Source organism: Spizellomyces punctatus, assembly GCF_000182565.1.
Source record: "Spizellomyces punctatus DAOM BR117 chromosome Unknown supercont1.11, whole genome shotgun sequence".
In the NCBI taxonomy this organism is placed as follows: Eukaryota; Fungi; Chytridiomycota; class Chytridiomycetes; order Spizellomycetales; family Spizellomycetaceae; genus Spizellomyces; species Spizellomyces punctatus.
Window position 1 is genome coordinate 940,447 of NW_015971547.1, and position 13,457 is coordinate 953,903.

Here is a 13,457-nt window from a genome sequence, read left to right on the forward strand (position 1 = left end):
CTTCACCGACAGCTGTCAACTCTCAAAGGCGCATCTTTAGTCAAACAGGAACCCTGTAACAGGTGCCTTTAAAATGGCACCACCCTCCGGTGTTCGATGCTTCAATAAAGATAAATATTGTACGCCAACTTTCAAACTGGGGTCAGGTTTTGAACTGGCACATCTGGCAAACGCCTGCCGAAACGAACATGTCACCCACAAATGAACATTATAACTATGTTATAACTATGCCGTGTCATTGAGGTCTGAAAATCAGCCTTTGTCAATAGAGGAAGACGAGTCCGGATTGGCATAAAAAGCCTTTATTGTCGTGGCCACAAGCGGCGCCATAACCTTCCTCCCACTGATGACTGGTGTGGCAACAGGTTAACCGCCACACGGTAAGGCCACATTACACACTGCTCTTTCACGCATCTGAACCTTATGGTCTCTTCCTCCCTGTGAGTGCTGGCTTGAAATTGAGTTATTCTGTTACAATTTTGGGCCGCTATCGCAGCACAGGGAGGCATTTCACGGTCGTAGATTGTTTGCTCATGTGAGCTCGTGTGCTTCAAAACATTCGATTGGTATTGTACTGTGGCAGGCGTTAGCGGAAGCAAATGAACGCTTGAAACAATGGGGTTGTCCATACCCAAGGCCAATCTTTGCGGGATTGGTTTTTTTGTTTTAGGATCGAGCGTAACTAGACTTTCTGTTGTGTTACCCATCATTCACCAATCAATCGGAGGGCTTTCCGGATGTTCATTGCCGGATGATGGGCACAGTATTCGTAGATGAGGGTCATTCCTTGCTGTGTCAACGGTAGACGCACTATAACTGTGGGTTACAAGCAGAACAATACCATAACAGAAGTTGGTTTCTACGGCCATTCCTGGTTTCTGGTTCTTGTGCCCATGGAATACAAATTGTGGTGTTTTATGGGGGCTTTTAAATTGGATGAACTTGCATTTAAATTCGCTACTCAGTAGAGGTTCGCCAGAGTTTGTTTTTGCAATAACATCCCCCATCAACATTCATTTAAAAAAACTGTTTGGCATCCTCTCGGTATTGTGATAAAACTAGAACCAAAACCTGATTTTTTCTGCGGCCTCCGCATAATATATGAAGACGGTGTCTCAACAACGTAAAACCTCTCTGCTCGTTACTACGGCGTTTGCCAAATCCAAACTACTGCAAAGATGGCCATGACGAACATGACAATGCCTTGCATGGCAGACGTGGGGGCAAGTAGTTCTTTTTCTTTTTTTTTGTACTGTCACCTTCTGACAATCCAAGTAATTCACAGGTCCAATACATCATGCAAGGGTATCTCAAGTCAACGAAAGACGCATATGCCACCGTCGCAATGATTACCGGTGCGGCGCTACCTCTAGTTGCTGGAAACATTCTCGTTTCCATCTGGCGGCTGTTGACCAACGTTCGAAATTATCGTGCATATACGCTCCTTATCGGGTCTTTGGGGTTGGGGACTACAGGAGCGATGATCGTACAAGGCATCTTCTTATCGCGGACGAGAGTGTCTATTATTACAGGGTTTATAGGTTGGGTAGTTGGTCTGGTAAGAATTTCGGCTGCTGGCGTTAGCGCATTTTCATCTAGAGAAACTCACTTGTATGTGGTTATGTTCTAGGTGGCATTGAATATAGCGGGCATGATGAGGTAGAATTTACAACGTCAAAATGCATTTTGCGGTTAACCCCTTTTAACAGCTGATATATAGGTTTATGATCCCCTTGACCCTCGCAGTGCACAAAAAGATCTACGTTATTGTAACGCTTATTATTGTCACGATATTCGGCGTTGTCACCACCTACATGGGGGTAGCAGAAGTGCTGGAATGGACATTCCCGTACGTATCTCCGTGAGCATTTTTGAAGATATAGCTTAATTTATTTCATGATGCGTCTTCAGCGTGACAACTCCACAATCTTTCACACAAAAGTTTGCTGCGATTTCGTTGATGTTGCCAGTCTTTTATGCCTTCTCAGGATTCATCTGCTTCAGCCTTCAGGTATTTTGGAAGCTACTGGTCCTCATCTATATCGACCTTCTCTGATATCATTATTTCCAGCTTCGTCGCGCATTTCTCAATCTCGAGAATAAAACAACCGGATTTGAAAGAATGCGGTCGCTGGAATTTGCCAACTATTTCTTGATGGTCTTCCTACTCCTAACCCTCACGATCTACTTTATTTTTTTCAGAACATTTAAAGGTGATCCACGATCTGCTGTAAGGCCTTTGAAAAACGTTTACTGATACTTGGCTTCCTACTCCTTGCAGACGACGCCAAACTCGACACTCCTACGGCGCTCTTTTTCACACAGATCTTCTTGTCCTGTGAGAATGTGTTTGAGAGTTTGACAACTCTGGTGCACAACACGACTACTGGTTCCATGATATCCCGTTCAAGACAGTCAAGACAGTAAGTGAAAAGGCAGTTAGATCGCTGCTTCAGTCAATCCCATTTTCTTATTTTTCGTGTGTCTCCAGCACTGGGAGCGCTTTATCAGGAGATCATCTCAGGTCAGCACCAAGCGTGAGGCCTAGTCATGCCAGGCCGCAGGATCAGTCTCTGCTTGTACCCGCATGAGAATAGTCTGCGTCAAAGCTCATTGTATTCCCAAATCAATTTTGGGTGACATATTACTAGCGTAATATAGCATGGATCGTGGAATTTTTCGTATGCCTAATGGACGGAAGATTTGACACGAGTATGTTAATTCCCGGGACATTCCTAGGATGAGCCCATTGGAAACAATATTCATTATGGCACATTTGGTTGTTTGCACAGCGCGCATGAAGCACCCTTGATGCGTACACAGTGTGAATAGACAGCAACCATGTACGGAAATTTGGTGAATGTCATGGCAGAATCTTGATGTGGACATCGTAGTGTGTCTGTTGGTCTTCATATGGCTTTCCATAGTGCAATTGCAGGCATTATGGGAGTCGACGCCCAGATTTACCACACAACGGAGGCGATTGACATACTACATATGTAACATCCATAATCTTGGGCAATATGATACTAAGTACACGGTTTTGCCATCCCAATGTCCAGACAGCCTATGCACCGCTTGCCTCAACGACGCTCCCAACCAAGACGCTAAATGAATCCTCTGGCACATCCTCGGCTTCCTGATTCCATTTCTCAGCCTCGTCTTCAAAGATTTGCATCAATCCCTTCATCATAACCTTGCACTGCTCTAGGGTATCACCAGCAAACATGGCTCCAAACCGTCCAAACTCTGCCACGCCGCCAATCATGTAAAGAACGACTCCTGTTTGGGTTTCGTGTGACCAGTCGTAGGGAGACCGTGAAAGAATATCGGGCACATCTCCTGGAGTTAAAGTTTTAAGAGCCTCGGAGCCGAAATGGTCTGTTGTTATATAATGTTTTGTCTTCAGTTGCGCTGGGGATGTTGTATCCAGCGATGTGTGATTGAGGAGGAGGAGGGACATGAGAGGAAATGTTGTTCCTGTTGCTCTGAGATTGATTTCTAGGGCATGTAGGCTGTGTTCGTTTGATCTAGAGTTGGCTGATGGTGGGGTTGCCATAAAATCAACGCCAAAGTGCCCTGCTACACCATGCTTCGCCAGTACCTGGCCAACCTCAGATGCATAACGAACTAATCCAGCACCGTAGGCCGAGTTGGCAGGAAACTGGCATCCGTCGTAATGTCGCCCATCCATTACTTGCTCATGTGTCGAGAGAATAGTCACTTGGCCGTCTTCTGATATATATCCTTGAGCGGACGGCGTTGTTTGCCCAGCTTGCTGCGGGACAAACGCTTCAAAGATGGCGCCAATGGATTGGATGCCGCTCTGGAATCGGGTCCAGCATTCGTCCTTGGATTCAAATGACATGGATTCCAAAGCTCTTCCGATAGCATTTTTGAGAGAAGAATCGACGTGATAGGTCGAGTTGGAGGATCCGTGCAACATCTCAGCTGCTTCGCTCAGGTCCACAATGGCATTGCCCATGCCCGCAAAAGACTCATCGAGTTTGACCATGCCCTTTTTCACTCCCGGATTGTGGACCAAAACCTCACCAATTGCCTCTACCAACGCTTCTACACTCTGTGCCGCTTGGTACGTTCCCACTGGATGGGGCACTTGTGCCTCCCGGAATGCCTTCCTCGAACCAGATTTCGTTCCCCATTTCATTTCCTCTGGAGTAGCAGCCTCCAGCTTCAATCCTAGCTCCTCCGCAACCCGCTTCTCGAACATTGTTCTCCGATATACCTGCAATCTGGCTCGGCTAGGCCTTATAATGCCCTTGATCCGCTGCAAAAGCCTAGGCCTCCTCAGCAACTTTTGGGCAAGGCAATGTCCGGATGGATCATGGACAGAGAATAATCGAAGACGGCGCGACAGGTCCTTATGTGATAGAGAGGACGGAAGGAGGGAAATGTAGTAGTTGATGACCTCTGGGTCAAGCGGCATCGATGAGATGTAGATGACCCGCGTGGCGGGGTGGGTGAGGTGAAGAATATGGTAGAGAAGACGCTCCTCATAATTAACCAGCCCAGAGATTTTATTTAACTCCTCGGCATCAAAGGTTAAAGATGGAAGAACAACGAGGTCTGGAGAGTGGCTAGCTGAGACTCAAATATGAACCGAATGCGACAAAGAGTACTGAGCAAACCTTGGTCGACTTCCTCCCAGTAGTTTTTCAAGGTTGGCTCGTCATTTCCAATGCCTGCGCTCATTGTGTTGACGGTATTGCATTGTGAGGACGAGTTGCCAAACTCCCCCGTCTTATATTTCTGCAGGGGGATGCCCAACACATCAGGAGACGAGTGGCTTATACATGCTTAGGCGGGCGGCGCTCGTGTCGTCATCACTCATGCGACCCTCGAATTATCTCCGAAAGCATAAAATAAAGTTATGTGGATGTTGAGCCATCAGAAACTTCATGTTATATAAACTGGCAAGGCGACAATGAACATGAACAATCTAATTGGTACACAGCAGTAATAAACACATTCCTCCCTATTACAACCTCACAACAAAATGTGACCCTATGTATCAAATTGCCTTTCCGACAAACACTTCTTCAATAACTTCACCCGCAGCATCTTTTTTCACAAGCTTCCATTCACCTCGTCCATCATCCCACAGGTAGCAACTTGAACAATGACGGCGTTTATTCACTTTAGATTTCGCAGACGGCTCTTTCAGAACTGCTGGTTCTTCCGGCCTTGTCCGCTTCCAGTCCGCATCAGTCACGTCCTGCGTCATCTGAAGATGGTCGTGTTGAGATGGTCCATTTTTTAACTGAGGTCGATGATTCTTGCTTGGCTCTCTCTGATCCGATTCCACTTTTGGTTGACCGGTGTTCTGAGGCTTTATGTCGAGTGATTCTACTTTCGGCGAATCTCTATTTTGGGGCTCCTTGCTAGCTATTGTCTTACTAATTTGAAGCATTGGATTTCGACTCGACATCTTTGTTAGATTCTGATATTGAGCAGGGATGGCAGGTACAGGTGGCAGGTTATCTGCTGCCTCAATGCTGGACATAAAATCCATCTGAAGATCTCTTTCGGACGCTGGACGCCAGGACCGGCTGTCAAGTGATTTGACGGTTCTGCACGTCACGGCGGTTGTATGGCTCTTGATGCTTTGTGTGCGGCTTTTTACTGTTTCTCGGCGGCACAGAGTGGGCCGCGCTTTCAGTGTAGCTGGTGTGGTGTAATGTGATTTGATTGAAGGAGTTGGGGTGTTTGGGCGAGAAGTGAATCCGGCGTCCACCAGTCGTTGGCTCAAGTATGGATCTAAAGGCAATAGTTCGTCACTCGTATTGGCCTCAGACTGAGATCGCGGGGTTATAACACCGGTCCCAAAAGGACATGGTCCTGCGCCCGTTATTATATCCGATCGACATCTCCTGGCTCCTTTAGCTTCGACCTTTCCGCCAACATCTACTTTCTGCGTTTGCTTATGCGAGTTTGTTTTGGATCGCTCAATCTTGTGCCTGTTCACTGCCTGCTGCTTACGTCGCTTCTCCCGTAGCTTCTTTCGAGCAGAACTATTACCAGGAATAAACCACGTACTAACCCTCCGAAAGACGCGCACGACGGTTGGTTGAGGATGAAGAGAAACCCATTGATATCGGGGCGGAAGCGGAAGAGGATCCGGTGAAGCTGTACTAATATATGATTCATCAATGAGATCATCAGAGGTGTATTTCGGTGCTTGGGGCGCCGTAGGAGATGCTTGATGCGGAATTGGAAGACGAGGGAGGCATTTGTCAAAGTCCTGGAAGCTATCATCTGGCTGAATCAGATCATAAACGGTGATTTCGACCGCACTGGTACGTCTTTTATGACCATTTCGTTCATTTTCTCCCGCCGAATCGCCCTGTTGCCTCCTTTGGCCTAGCAAGGAACAATCATTTGCGGGCTGCCTGTCTGATTTACACCAGAACCACCTTTTCTCACTCTCAATGTGATCCTTTTTCCGTTTGCGTTCTGACGTTACAGTATCGGACGGAAGGGAATTCTTTGCATCAGCTTCGTGGTATTCGCCGTGAAAAGGACTAGCCTGAGGCCGTCTTGACGCGCGTTTCCAGAATCGAAACTGCATGTCAAAATGTCTTCTTTATGGTGTTTTTTGCGATTGATCGTTGTGAGTACACAGGTGGCCTGCTTGAAAAAGAACGAGATATCAGCAAGATGTTACGCCCAGGACATCGATTGTTCCCGCCTTCTTGTCATTGTGTTGGGACGTCAAACATAGCACTGTCAATTTATGTTGCGGGTTTTAGACAGTCTCGCCATACCTTTTCCTCACACCACCACGAGCGGGTCGCAAGAATAAACTTTGTCCTTGAGTGGTCAAGTATACTGCTGGGAACAGAAATCCTCGATAGGTCCTGCTCTTTTCATCAGTAGAGCCTGATATCGGATATGCGCAGTCATTTTGCGCGGGCAGAGTGACAGTCCTTGCACGCGTACAGTAGCTTCTGTTCTTCCACGCGTTCGGACGCTTCTGTCCACACAGAAGCATTCAGGTCGCTTAACCCTTCGCATGAGACCGTTTAGGGAATATTATTGCATTGGACATGACACTGTCATCAATGGATTCGATGGCGAATAAAGCTTGACTTTCTATAGTTGTACTTTCTATAAAATTTATATGCATCTAGGTTATGTCCAGTAGGTTGTCCAACCTTTGTATTCCGTCTGAAAGCACAGCAGAATAATCTCACGTGAAAGAGCGGCCATTATCATGTGCTTGTCCATCCAACAGGAGGCAATCTCGATTTGGGTTTCTTGCTTCTTCATGCAATGACCCAAAGAGTTCATTTTGACAGGATCCTAGTACTGGCAAGAGATTGCGGGACGGCGGTTCGTTCTCTGCTCACGGAAAGTCGTAGTACACCCACTGCTCATGCAACTGAGAGGAGGGAACCCAAACAGTCTTTGCTATTAATTTTGCTATATTATAAAGGGACATTTCCATCTTTTCACGTCTGCGTCCCTCAAAAGATCCTGAATAGGTAGGCGACCTTCGGCCTCCCATCGTTTTATGATCTCTTCTGCAGCGGGCGCCAGTAGATCTCTGTGCATCACCTCTCCATTTCCATACACCGTCATTCCAACAACTCCGTCCGCCAAATGCTGAGCTACAAACTGCACCAGTTCTTCTTCATTGTACTTTGAGGTAGCATAATAAACTCTATCTCCTTCTCTCTTTCTACCACACGCGGCAAGAAAATATTGCAGTGCCATGTTATCTTCCTGAGGCATATGTTCACCGGTCACAACGATGTGGAGATTCTTCGATGCGCCAATGTCTGCAATGATTTCGTGGAGCTTGTGATCGAGAGCTTCGAGGCACGAGAGGGTTGCTTCATACATGTTGGACATGAAAGCAGAGCGAAGACGGCGGAAAAACGACGATAAATCGGTTTGAGGAAGCTGCTTATCCGTGGCGGGATTGTGGGATGTGTAAGTATGGATAAGCTTGATCGTCTGATCCACCATGCTGAGATTTCGCTGGCGCTGCTCCTGTGTAAAGCTGTACTCCTCTTTAACAATGGCCTCTTTGACCGCCACCGCTTTGGTTTCCAGTTCTTTGAGCTTTTTCTGACTTGTTTCCAAGTCTGTGTGGCCGGCCACAACGGCTAATACTGCTAGTGGAAGATGACACAGAGACTTCAAGCGATGGAACAAAGGGACGTTAAAAGAATACATTTTCCGAGATAATTCCGAAAATGGGACCGCACGGTTTACGGTTGACTTTGCATTATCGTGGAAAAGCAACTTCAAGTCTGACCCGGTCAGGATGAGAATCGAGTTCTTTTCCCAATCGATTGATCGTGCCTTTAGCGCGGCGTAATGCGACATGAAAGCGTCGTCCACGTCCCTGAGTGGATCTGCTGAGGTGCTACTACCGATGCCCATCCAAGATCTCTTGATTTTGTAAATGGTTTCCCTTAAGTGTTTCAACTAGTGTGTTCTACTTGTACTGATACGTTGGGCCTGGATAATGATGATGTCAGGTTACCAAAGCCAGCTGCGCCATGACCACGACGTGGCCGCTGGCGACTATAAACTCGTCGTCATGTCACATTTCCGAAATTAAAGACTGCACGCTAATACCATGGCCCCTATCAGCATTCTGGAAAGAGGTGAATGGCCCTGCTGCTCTGCAAGTTCCTTACTTGTCCAAGTACTGAACCAGTAGATCCGGCTTTTGCACAACAATGCAGATCGTTTTTCCACACTTCCCCAAGAACTTTCTATTCAGATTATCAAGTTCTTAAGCTGCTCAGATGTAGGGAGACTAGCCCAGGTAATTTTTGAAACTTTTGGGCGTTATGATCTCTCCCCTTAGCTAACGGTACCTAGACAAGTCGTCATTTCTCGGTTGTAACTCGTGATGAATACTTATGGAATTTGATGACTGCATGGCGATTCGGGAAGGTGGCTGCCACTATAATTTGTGCACGTTGTCAACCTGCTTTTGCTAAGATTGAATGTGTCCATCGGCCGACTCTTAGGACGCTCTGTCTGCTCAAGGACCCATACACAGCCCTAAGGAGTTGTACCAAACGCTAAGCGCAGGTAGGCTTTCACGGTCTTCCAATTCAAAGGCTGTGGTTCACTAAACTGGTGTACGTTCAATCCTTAGATGGACTTAGCCTACGAGCGGACAAGCTAAGCATAGTTTGGAATGACGGGCGATACTGGCAAATGGAAGAGGATCTTTCAAGGTAGGTAAAACCGTGGATAGCCTCACCTACATGCCGAAGACGGTGTTAAGATCCCTCCATCATTAGCCAGTCTGGGTTGGTTGCGACTTTGCGCTCCGTATGTTGGTTTGATGTACGCGGTCAGATTAACGGTGTCCCGAGAGGAAAGTACATCCCAATCTGGAGAATCAAACTTGTCGGACGGGGCCCACATACCCTGTCTGGTGTAACCTTCAAAGCATCAACAATTTCTGAAGTAAGCTAAGCAGTTTTCTTAGAAGCCAACTGCTTGAGATATTCATAAACTTGATCCCTTTCAGGAAGCTGCGGCCCACGACTCAACTGCATCCACCCGTATATTAGGCAATTTTCCAGACGACCCCAGTTACAGTCTACCCACATTTGTTCCGGGCGAGGCAAGTCGCCCGTTGCGTCCAACAGATTGGACCGACTTCGTGCTGCCGGAGCTTAGTGTAGGGGACTGGGAAGGCGCACCGCCATATTTAAAAGTCGAGGTTGAGGCCATCGATCATGCGGATACGTGGAAGTTCGGCTTAAAAATTGATGGTGTGCGATTGGTCAGAGTGGGGGAGGAGGAGAGAATTGCCCAAGAAAGTCAACCGAATGAAGGATCTGCGGACGAGGAAGGAGTGGTCCCATTGCTGTTGAGGGGACTGAGAACCGGTGTGGCCCAGGTCGGTGGCGTTATGAGAGATGCATTGGGACTGATTTAGGAATATGGTACAGAGCATTAGAATTGCAGACGTAGTGATTGGAATGTAAAAAGTTGCGCTTGAGAAACATTGGAAAACGCATCCGGAATATGCTGATTGAAAATGCAGATTTAAGACAGTAACAATGGAAAAATCTGAAAGAGTCCTCGATCCAAGCCAGCCATTGTACCCATTCTAGAAGATAGATCTTCAGTGCCTCCCACCTTTACCTTAGGCCTCCTTGACGGCCAGCTCGATGCCTCCAGATCTTCCACCATGGCTTCCGTCTCACAGGTTCCATTTGCGCGTGCGTTTCTTGGCCAGTGTACACGTATGCACCGGGATGTCGGCGAAACCCTGCAGGCGGCGGACTAGTCGGCGGAGGTGGGATGGCGGAGAGAATCGGCTGGAGACTGTTTATTTCAGGATTGGGTTGTAGAATACCTGGAATTTGTGGTTTTTTGATACCCGATTGACTTAAAAGTTGACGAATATTGTCCTATGATTTGGACCTCAGAGGGATAAGATGGGATGGGTTGTGTTGGGTAATAGATTCCGAAATTTCCTGTACAAGACACCTATATGTTCCCTCCGCATCACAACAACCCGCTCCCACAGGGCCGTTGTGCCTTGCTCCTCGCGGCGATCCTCTTCTTCCTGATCACTAATAAATGACTCGAGCTTTTGAAAGAGCTCTATAATATGTTGATCAATAATATTGATGTTCAGTAACTGAGCCGGGAATGCCGCAGACCTGCAATGCTCGATAATGTAGTCGCCGTTGGTGACTGAGGAGCTCTAGTTACTTCATGCGGTGATGCCATGAGTAAGTTTAACTAAGGGACGGAAGGTTGACTGTGAAAGATCAGTAAGAATGCCTCCTCGATGTTTGGACTTCAGGTGGCAGATCCCAGTAGCTGCAACTCAAGAGCAGAACCCACAGCGCTTTGTTAGTTGGCATGTTGTCCTGCACCGCATTGGCTATTCGTTGTAAGCAAATGAAACATATCGCCATTGAATTTTCGCTTGTCAGTTCATTTTTTGGCTTGGGTCAAAGCCTCTGGGGAATACTTCCGTTTTGACGACATCCGTTCTCAGAAGCTGGCAAACGAACGACACAAGTACCCCCAATGACAAGCTCACGGCCCTTTCAACTCTACAGATGCAAACATTTGATCAACGTAAATAGATCGCACGCAAATGTGGGACGCTTGCAAAATGCTTGTAGGCCATTTCGTGTCATGACGAGGATCTAAACGACAGGTTCACAGGTGTGGGAATGGTGGCAAGAATTGTTTTGCCACAATAGATTGCACAGCCACTCTGATGTCAGCCCTTCCGTCAGCGCGACGGTCTTTGCTTAACGGGTCCGTTTTTCACCACACACGCATGAGGATTGAATAGGATTGAAGATAGCCGTTAAATGGGGTGTGCGCCGTCAAAAAGCTCAGTTCAGGGTAACAGCTATCCGGGAATGGGACCGGGCCAAGGGCAACCTGTCAACCAGCTCCCGCTCCCGCCGCGCCCAAATCAGCCGCAACCTTCTACTCAACCCACTCACTCCAATCCACAAATTGCTCCCGCACCTTCAGATTCATCGGGAATGTCGTTCATCACGCGACAGGGCCACACTCTATACGAAAATGGTCGACCATTCCGTTTCATCTCTATAAATGTTCCCAACCTTTTCTTTATCGAAGATCGCCCAGATGCTTGCGGGTGGGTCCTTCCAGACCCTTACGAACAGCACGACGCCCTCCTCACTGTGGCGCATATGGGTGGCCGAGTTGCGCGAACGTACACGCTGGGGGCCGGATGTAACTTTCACGTCACTCAGCCCCGGAAATATAATGAAGACTGCTTTGTGGCGATGGATCATGCTCTGGCGATCGCCAGGAACGTGGGTGTGCGTTTGATTGTGCCCTTGGTGAATAATTATGGCGGAAAGGATGAAGTAGGGGCATGTGGGGATGCTCTTTTTGGGAACTATGCTGCGTTTGCGGGTTTACGAGGAAAGAAGCCCAGTGCATTCTGGACAGATCCAGAGTTGGTTGAGGATTTCAAGCATTTGATCTCCTTTGTGTTGAATAGAGTCAACACCGTGAATGGAATACGGTAAGACATTTATAGATGATCTTGATCCACTAGCTTCAGTGACATTAAGAACACGGCAAATCAGATACGGCGATGACCCCATTGTCCTAGCATGGCAACTTGGGAATGAACTCGGAGGATGGAATGGACCGAATCCTCCTACATCCTGGACATTGGGCATGACAGCTCACATCCGGTCGTTGGCACCCAACACGCTTGTCCTAGATGGAACGATGGGAGGGCTCAAAGCGAAAGATAAATACGACCGACAGGCATTGTCATCTCCCGCAGGACCCGATATCTTCACAAACCATTATTATTACGGCGAATCCGATATCAAGAGGCTGAAAGACGATTCATCCTTTGTTGCAAAGCACAGTAAGGCCTTCATTGTCGGAGAGTTTGGATTTAGTAATACTGGAGTGTATGGACGGATGTATGAGGATATTTTGCGCAATGATAAGGTTACGGGCAGTTTGATCTGGAGTCTAAGGTGATACATTGACATTCTTTCAATCTTCCTTGCCCCTGATAATGATTTTTCTATGATATCTCCACATTGCAGATTTCACAGCATGTTCGGTACGCACTTTTCCATGCTTTCTTCTTTATTTGACGACTGACATTATCTATTCAACATTAGGTGGCTTTTATGTTCACTCAGAGGAAGGCGGAAAATATTGGTCGTATCACGCACCAGGCTTCCCTTCCCGTAATCGGGGATTCTGTTTCGAAGAAGCTGAAGTGATTCCTCAAATACGCAACTACGCACTCCGCATTCAGGGTCTAGACCCACGTACTGTTCCGTACCCCGTCCCTCAGGCACCTTACCTGTTGGAGGACATTCGACCAAAATGCTTCCGATTTCGGGGAAGTGCTTGGGCAGCTCGCTATGTGATTTATAGGGGACGAGCTAGAGATGAGTTTGGGGGAGTAGAATGGGAGCCAAATCCCGTTGCGACAAATGTAACGGATGATGTGTGCAGTGGGTCAACGTTGTGGAGGGATGAGGGAGCGATGGAAGGGGTACCCTACTATTATGCTGTACAGGCGGTTGGAGTGGGTGGGGACTGCAGCCCCTGGTCTAATGTCGTCGGGCCAACATATGTGTAGCAAGCAGTTCTTTAGGCATTATCTTAGCAAGCCATCAACAACATAATACCAAGCAACTTTGCCCAACGGCAGCGACAACTAACCCACAACCGGGCCTGCATTCCATTATACTCAGCCTCCATAAGATGTTTGTAGAATATTCGATCCGCCGAAGTCGCTGACCGATCATTTTTATCTCTGCCAGCTGTTTGGGAAACGAGTCAGTTATTCGCGCATAGCTGAACTCACACTCTTCGGTAAGGGGACATTGCTGTTAGCACGGGAAATACCTCTTCGGCGTCGAGTATGTGCAGAATGCTTTCTATGTAAGGAATCCTGTGGCGTGGCGAGTGAA

At 47.5% G+C, this 13,457-nt stretch overlaps 6 protein-coding genes across 7 annotated transcripts; 3 read left to right on the top strand and 3 right to left on the bottom strand.

Moving 5' to 3' along the window:
- Positions 1 to 608: 608 nt before the first annotated feature.
- Positions 609 to 2,888, top strand: SPPG_06387 (uncharacterized protein). Its single transcript, XM_016754600.1, has 8 exons — positions 609 to 1,223; positions 1,286 to 1,558; positions 1,631 to 1,659; positions 1,721 to 1,849; positions 1,912 to 2,011; positions 2,072 to 2,213; positions 2,282 to 2,423; positions 2,492 to 2,888. The coding sequence occupies exons 1-8, from the start codon at positions 1,179 to 1,181 to the stop codon at positions 2,589 to 2,591; spliced, it is 960 nt and encodes a 319-aa protein (XP_016606749.1). The 5' UTR covers positions 609 to 1,178; the 3' UTR covers positions 2,592 to 2,888.
- Positions 2,889 to 2,928: 40 nt separating this feature from the next.
- Positions 2,929 to 4,746, bottom strand: SPPG_06388 (uncharacterized protein). The gene is made up of 2 exons (XM_016754601.1): positions 4,650 to 4,746; positions 2,929 to 4,587 (listed from the first exon to the last, which is right to left on the bottom strand). The coding sequence occupies exons 1-2, from the start codon at positions 4,711 to 4,713 to the stop codon at positions 3,068 to 3,070; spliced, it is 1,584 nt and encodes a 527-aa protein (XP_016606750.1). The 5' UTR covers positions 4,714 to 4,746; the 3' UTR covers positions 2,929 to 3,067.
- A 149-nt stretch (positions 4,747 to 4,895) lies between these two features.
- SPPG_06389 lies at positions 4,896 to 6,962 on the bottom strand. 2 transcript variants are annotated; one of them, XM_016754602.1, is made up of 2 exons: positions 6,786 to 6,962; positions 4,896 to 6,648 (listed from the first exon to the last, which is right to left on the bottom strand). In XM_016754602.1, exon 2 carries the CDS (start codon positions 6,587 to 6,589, stop codon positions 5,033 to 5,035), a length of 1,557 nt encoding a protein of 518 aa, XP_016606751.1. In that variant the 5' UTR covers positions 6,590 to 6,648; positions 6,786 to 6,962; the 3' UTR covers positions 4,896 to 5,032. The 2 variants fall into 2 exon arrangements, with proteins under 2 accessions (XP_016606751.1, XP_016606752.1); XM_016754603.1 differs by having other exon boundaries at positions 4,896 to 6,651.
- A 194-nt stretch (positions 6,963 to 7,156) lies between these two features.
- SPPG_06390 (uncharacterized protein) lies at positions 7,157 to 8,472 on the bottom strand. The gene has a single exon (XM_016754604.1). It carries the CDS (start codon positions 8,410 to 8,412, stop codon positions 7,444 to 7,446), a length of 969 nt encoding a protein of 322 aa, XP_016606753.1. The 5' UTR covers positions 8,413 to 8,472; the 3' UTR covers positions 7,157 to 7,443.
- An 82-nt stretch (positions 8,473 to 8,554) lies between these two features.
- SPPG_06391 (uncharacterized protein) lies at positions 8,555 to 10,142 on the top strand. Its single transcript, XM_016754605.1, has 7 exons — positions 8,555 to 8,639; positions 8,721 to 8,803; positions 8,860 to 8,934; positions 9,012 to 9,075; positions 9,143 to 9,224; positions 9,291 to 9,459; positions 9,524 to 10,142. The coding sequence occupies exons 1-7, from the start codon at positions 8,612 to 8,614 to the stop codon at positions 9,935 to 9,937; spliced, it is 915 nt and encodes a 304-aa protein (XP_016606754.1). The 5' UTR covers positions 8,555 to 8,611; the 3' UTR covers positions 9,938 to 10,142.
- A 1,123-nt stretch (positions 10,143 to 11,265) lies between these two features.
- SPPG_06393 (uncharacterized protein) lies at positions 11,266 to 13,207 on the top strand. The gene is made up of 4 exons (XM_016754606.1): positions 11,266 to 12,031; positions 12,096 to 12,503; positions 12,576 to 12,592; positions 12,654 to 13,207. The coding sequence occupies exons 1-4, from the start codon at positions 11,340 to 11,342 to the stop codon at positions 13,121 to 13,123; spliced, it is 1,587 nt and encodes a 528-aa protein (XP_016606755.1). The 5' UTR covers positions 11,266 to 11,339; the 3' UTR covers positions 13,124 to 13,207.
- The last annotated feature ends 250 nt before the right edge of the window (positions 13,208 to 13,457 follow it).

Bases quoted from the DNA above. Each gene is read 5' to 3' on its own strand.
- SPPG_06387 (XM_016754600.1), top strand. From the start codon at position 1,179: ATGGCCATGACGAACATGACAATGCCTTGCATGGCAGACGTGGGG. The intron at 1,559-1,630 runs GTAAGAATTTCG...GTTATGTTCTAG, and splicing joins TAGGTTGGGTAGTTGGTCTG to GTGGCATTGAATATAGCGGG. The intron at 2,214-2,281 runs GTGATCCACGAT...TACTCCTTGCAG, and splicing joins TTTTTTCAGAACATTTAAAG to ACGACGCCAAACTCGACACT.
- SPPG_06388 (XM_016754601.1), bottom strand. From the start codon at position 4,713: ATGAGCGCAGGCATTGGAAATGACGAGCCAACCTTGAAAAACTACTGG. The intron at 4,588-4,649 runs GTTTGCTCAGTA...GCCACTCTCCAG, and splicing joins CTGGGAGGAAGTCGACCAAG to ACCTCGTTGTTCTTCCATCT.
- SPPG_06389 (XM_016754602.1), bottom strand. From the start codon at position 6,589: ATGCAGTTTCGATTCTGGAAACGCGCGTCAAGACGGCCTCAGGCTAGT.
- SPPG_06390 (XM_016754604.1), bottom strand. From the start codon at position 8,412: ATGGGCATCGGTAGTAGCACCTCAGCAGATCCACTCAGGGACGTGGAC.
- SPPG_06391 (XM_016754605.1), top strand. From the start codon at position 8,612: ATGGCCCCTATCAGCATTCTGGAAAGAG. The intron at 8,640-8,720 runs GTGAATGGCCCT...ACAACAATGCAG, and splicing joins TATCAGCATTCTGGAAAGAG to ATCGTTTTTCCACACTTCCC. The intron at 8,935-9,011 runs GTGGCTGCCACT...GCCGACTCTTAG, and splicing joins CTGCATGGCGATTCGGGAAG to GACGCTCTGTCTGCTCAAGG.
- SPPG_06393 (XM_016754606.1), top strand. From the start codon at position 11,340: ATGGGGTGTGCGCCGTCAAAAAGCTCAGTTCAGGGTAACAGCTATCCG. The intron at 12,032-12,095 runs GTAAGACATTTA...ACGGCAAATCAG, and splicing joins AACACCGTGAATGGAATACG to ATACGGCGATGACCCCATTG.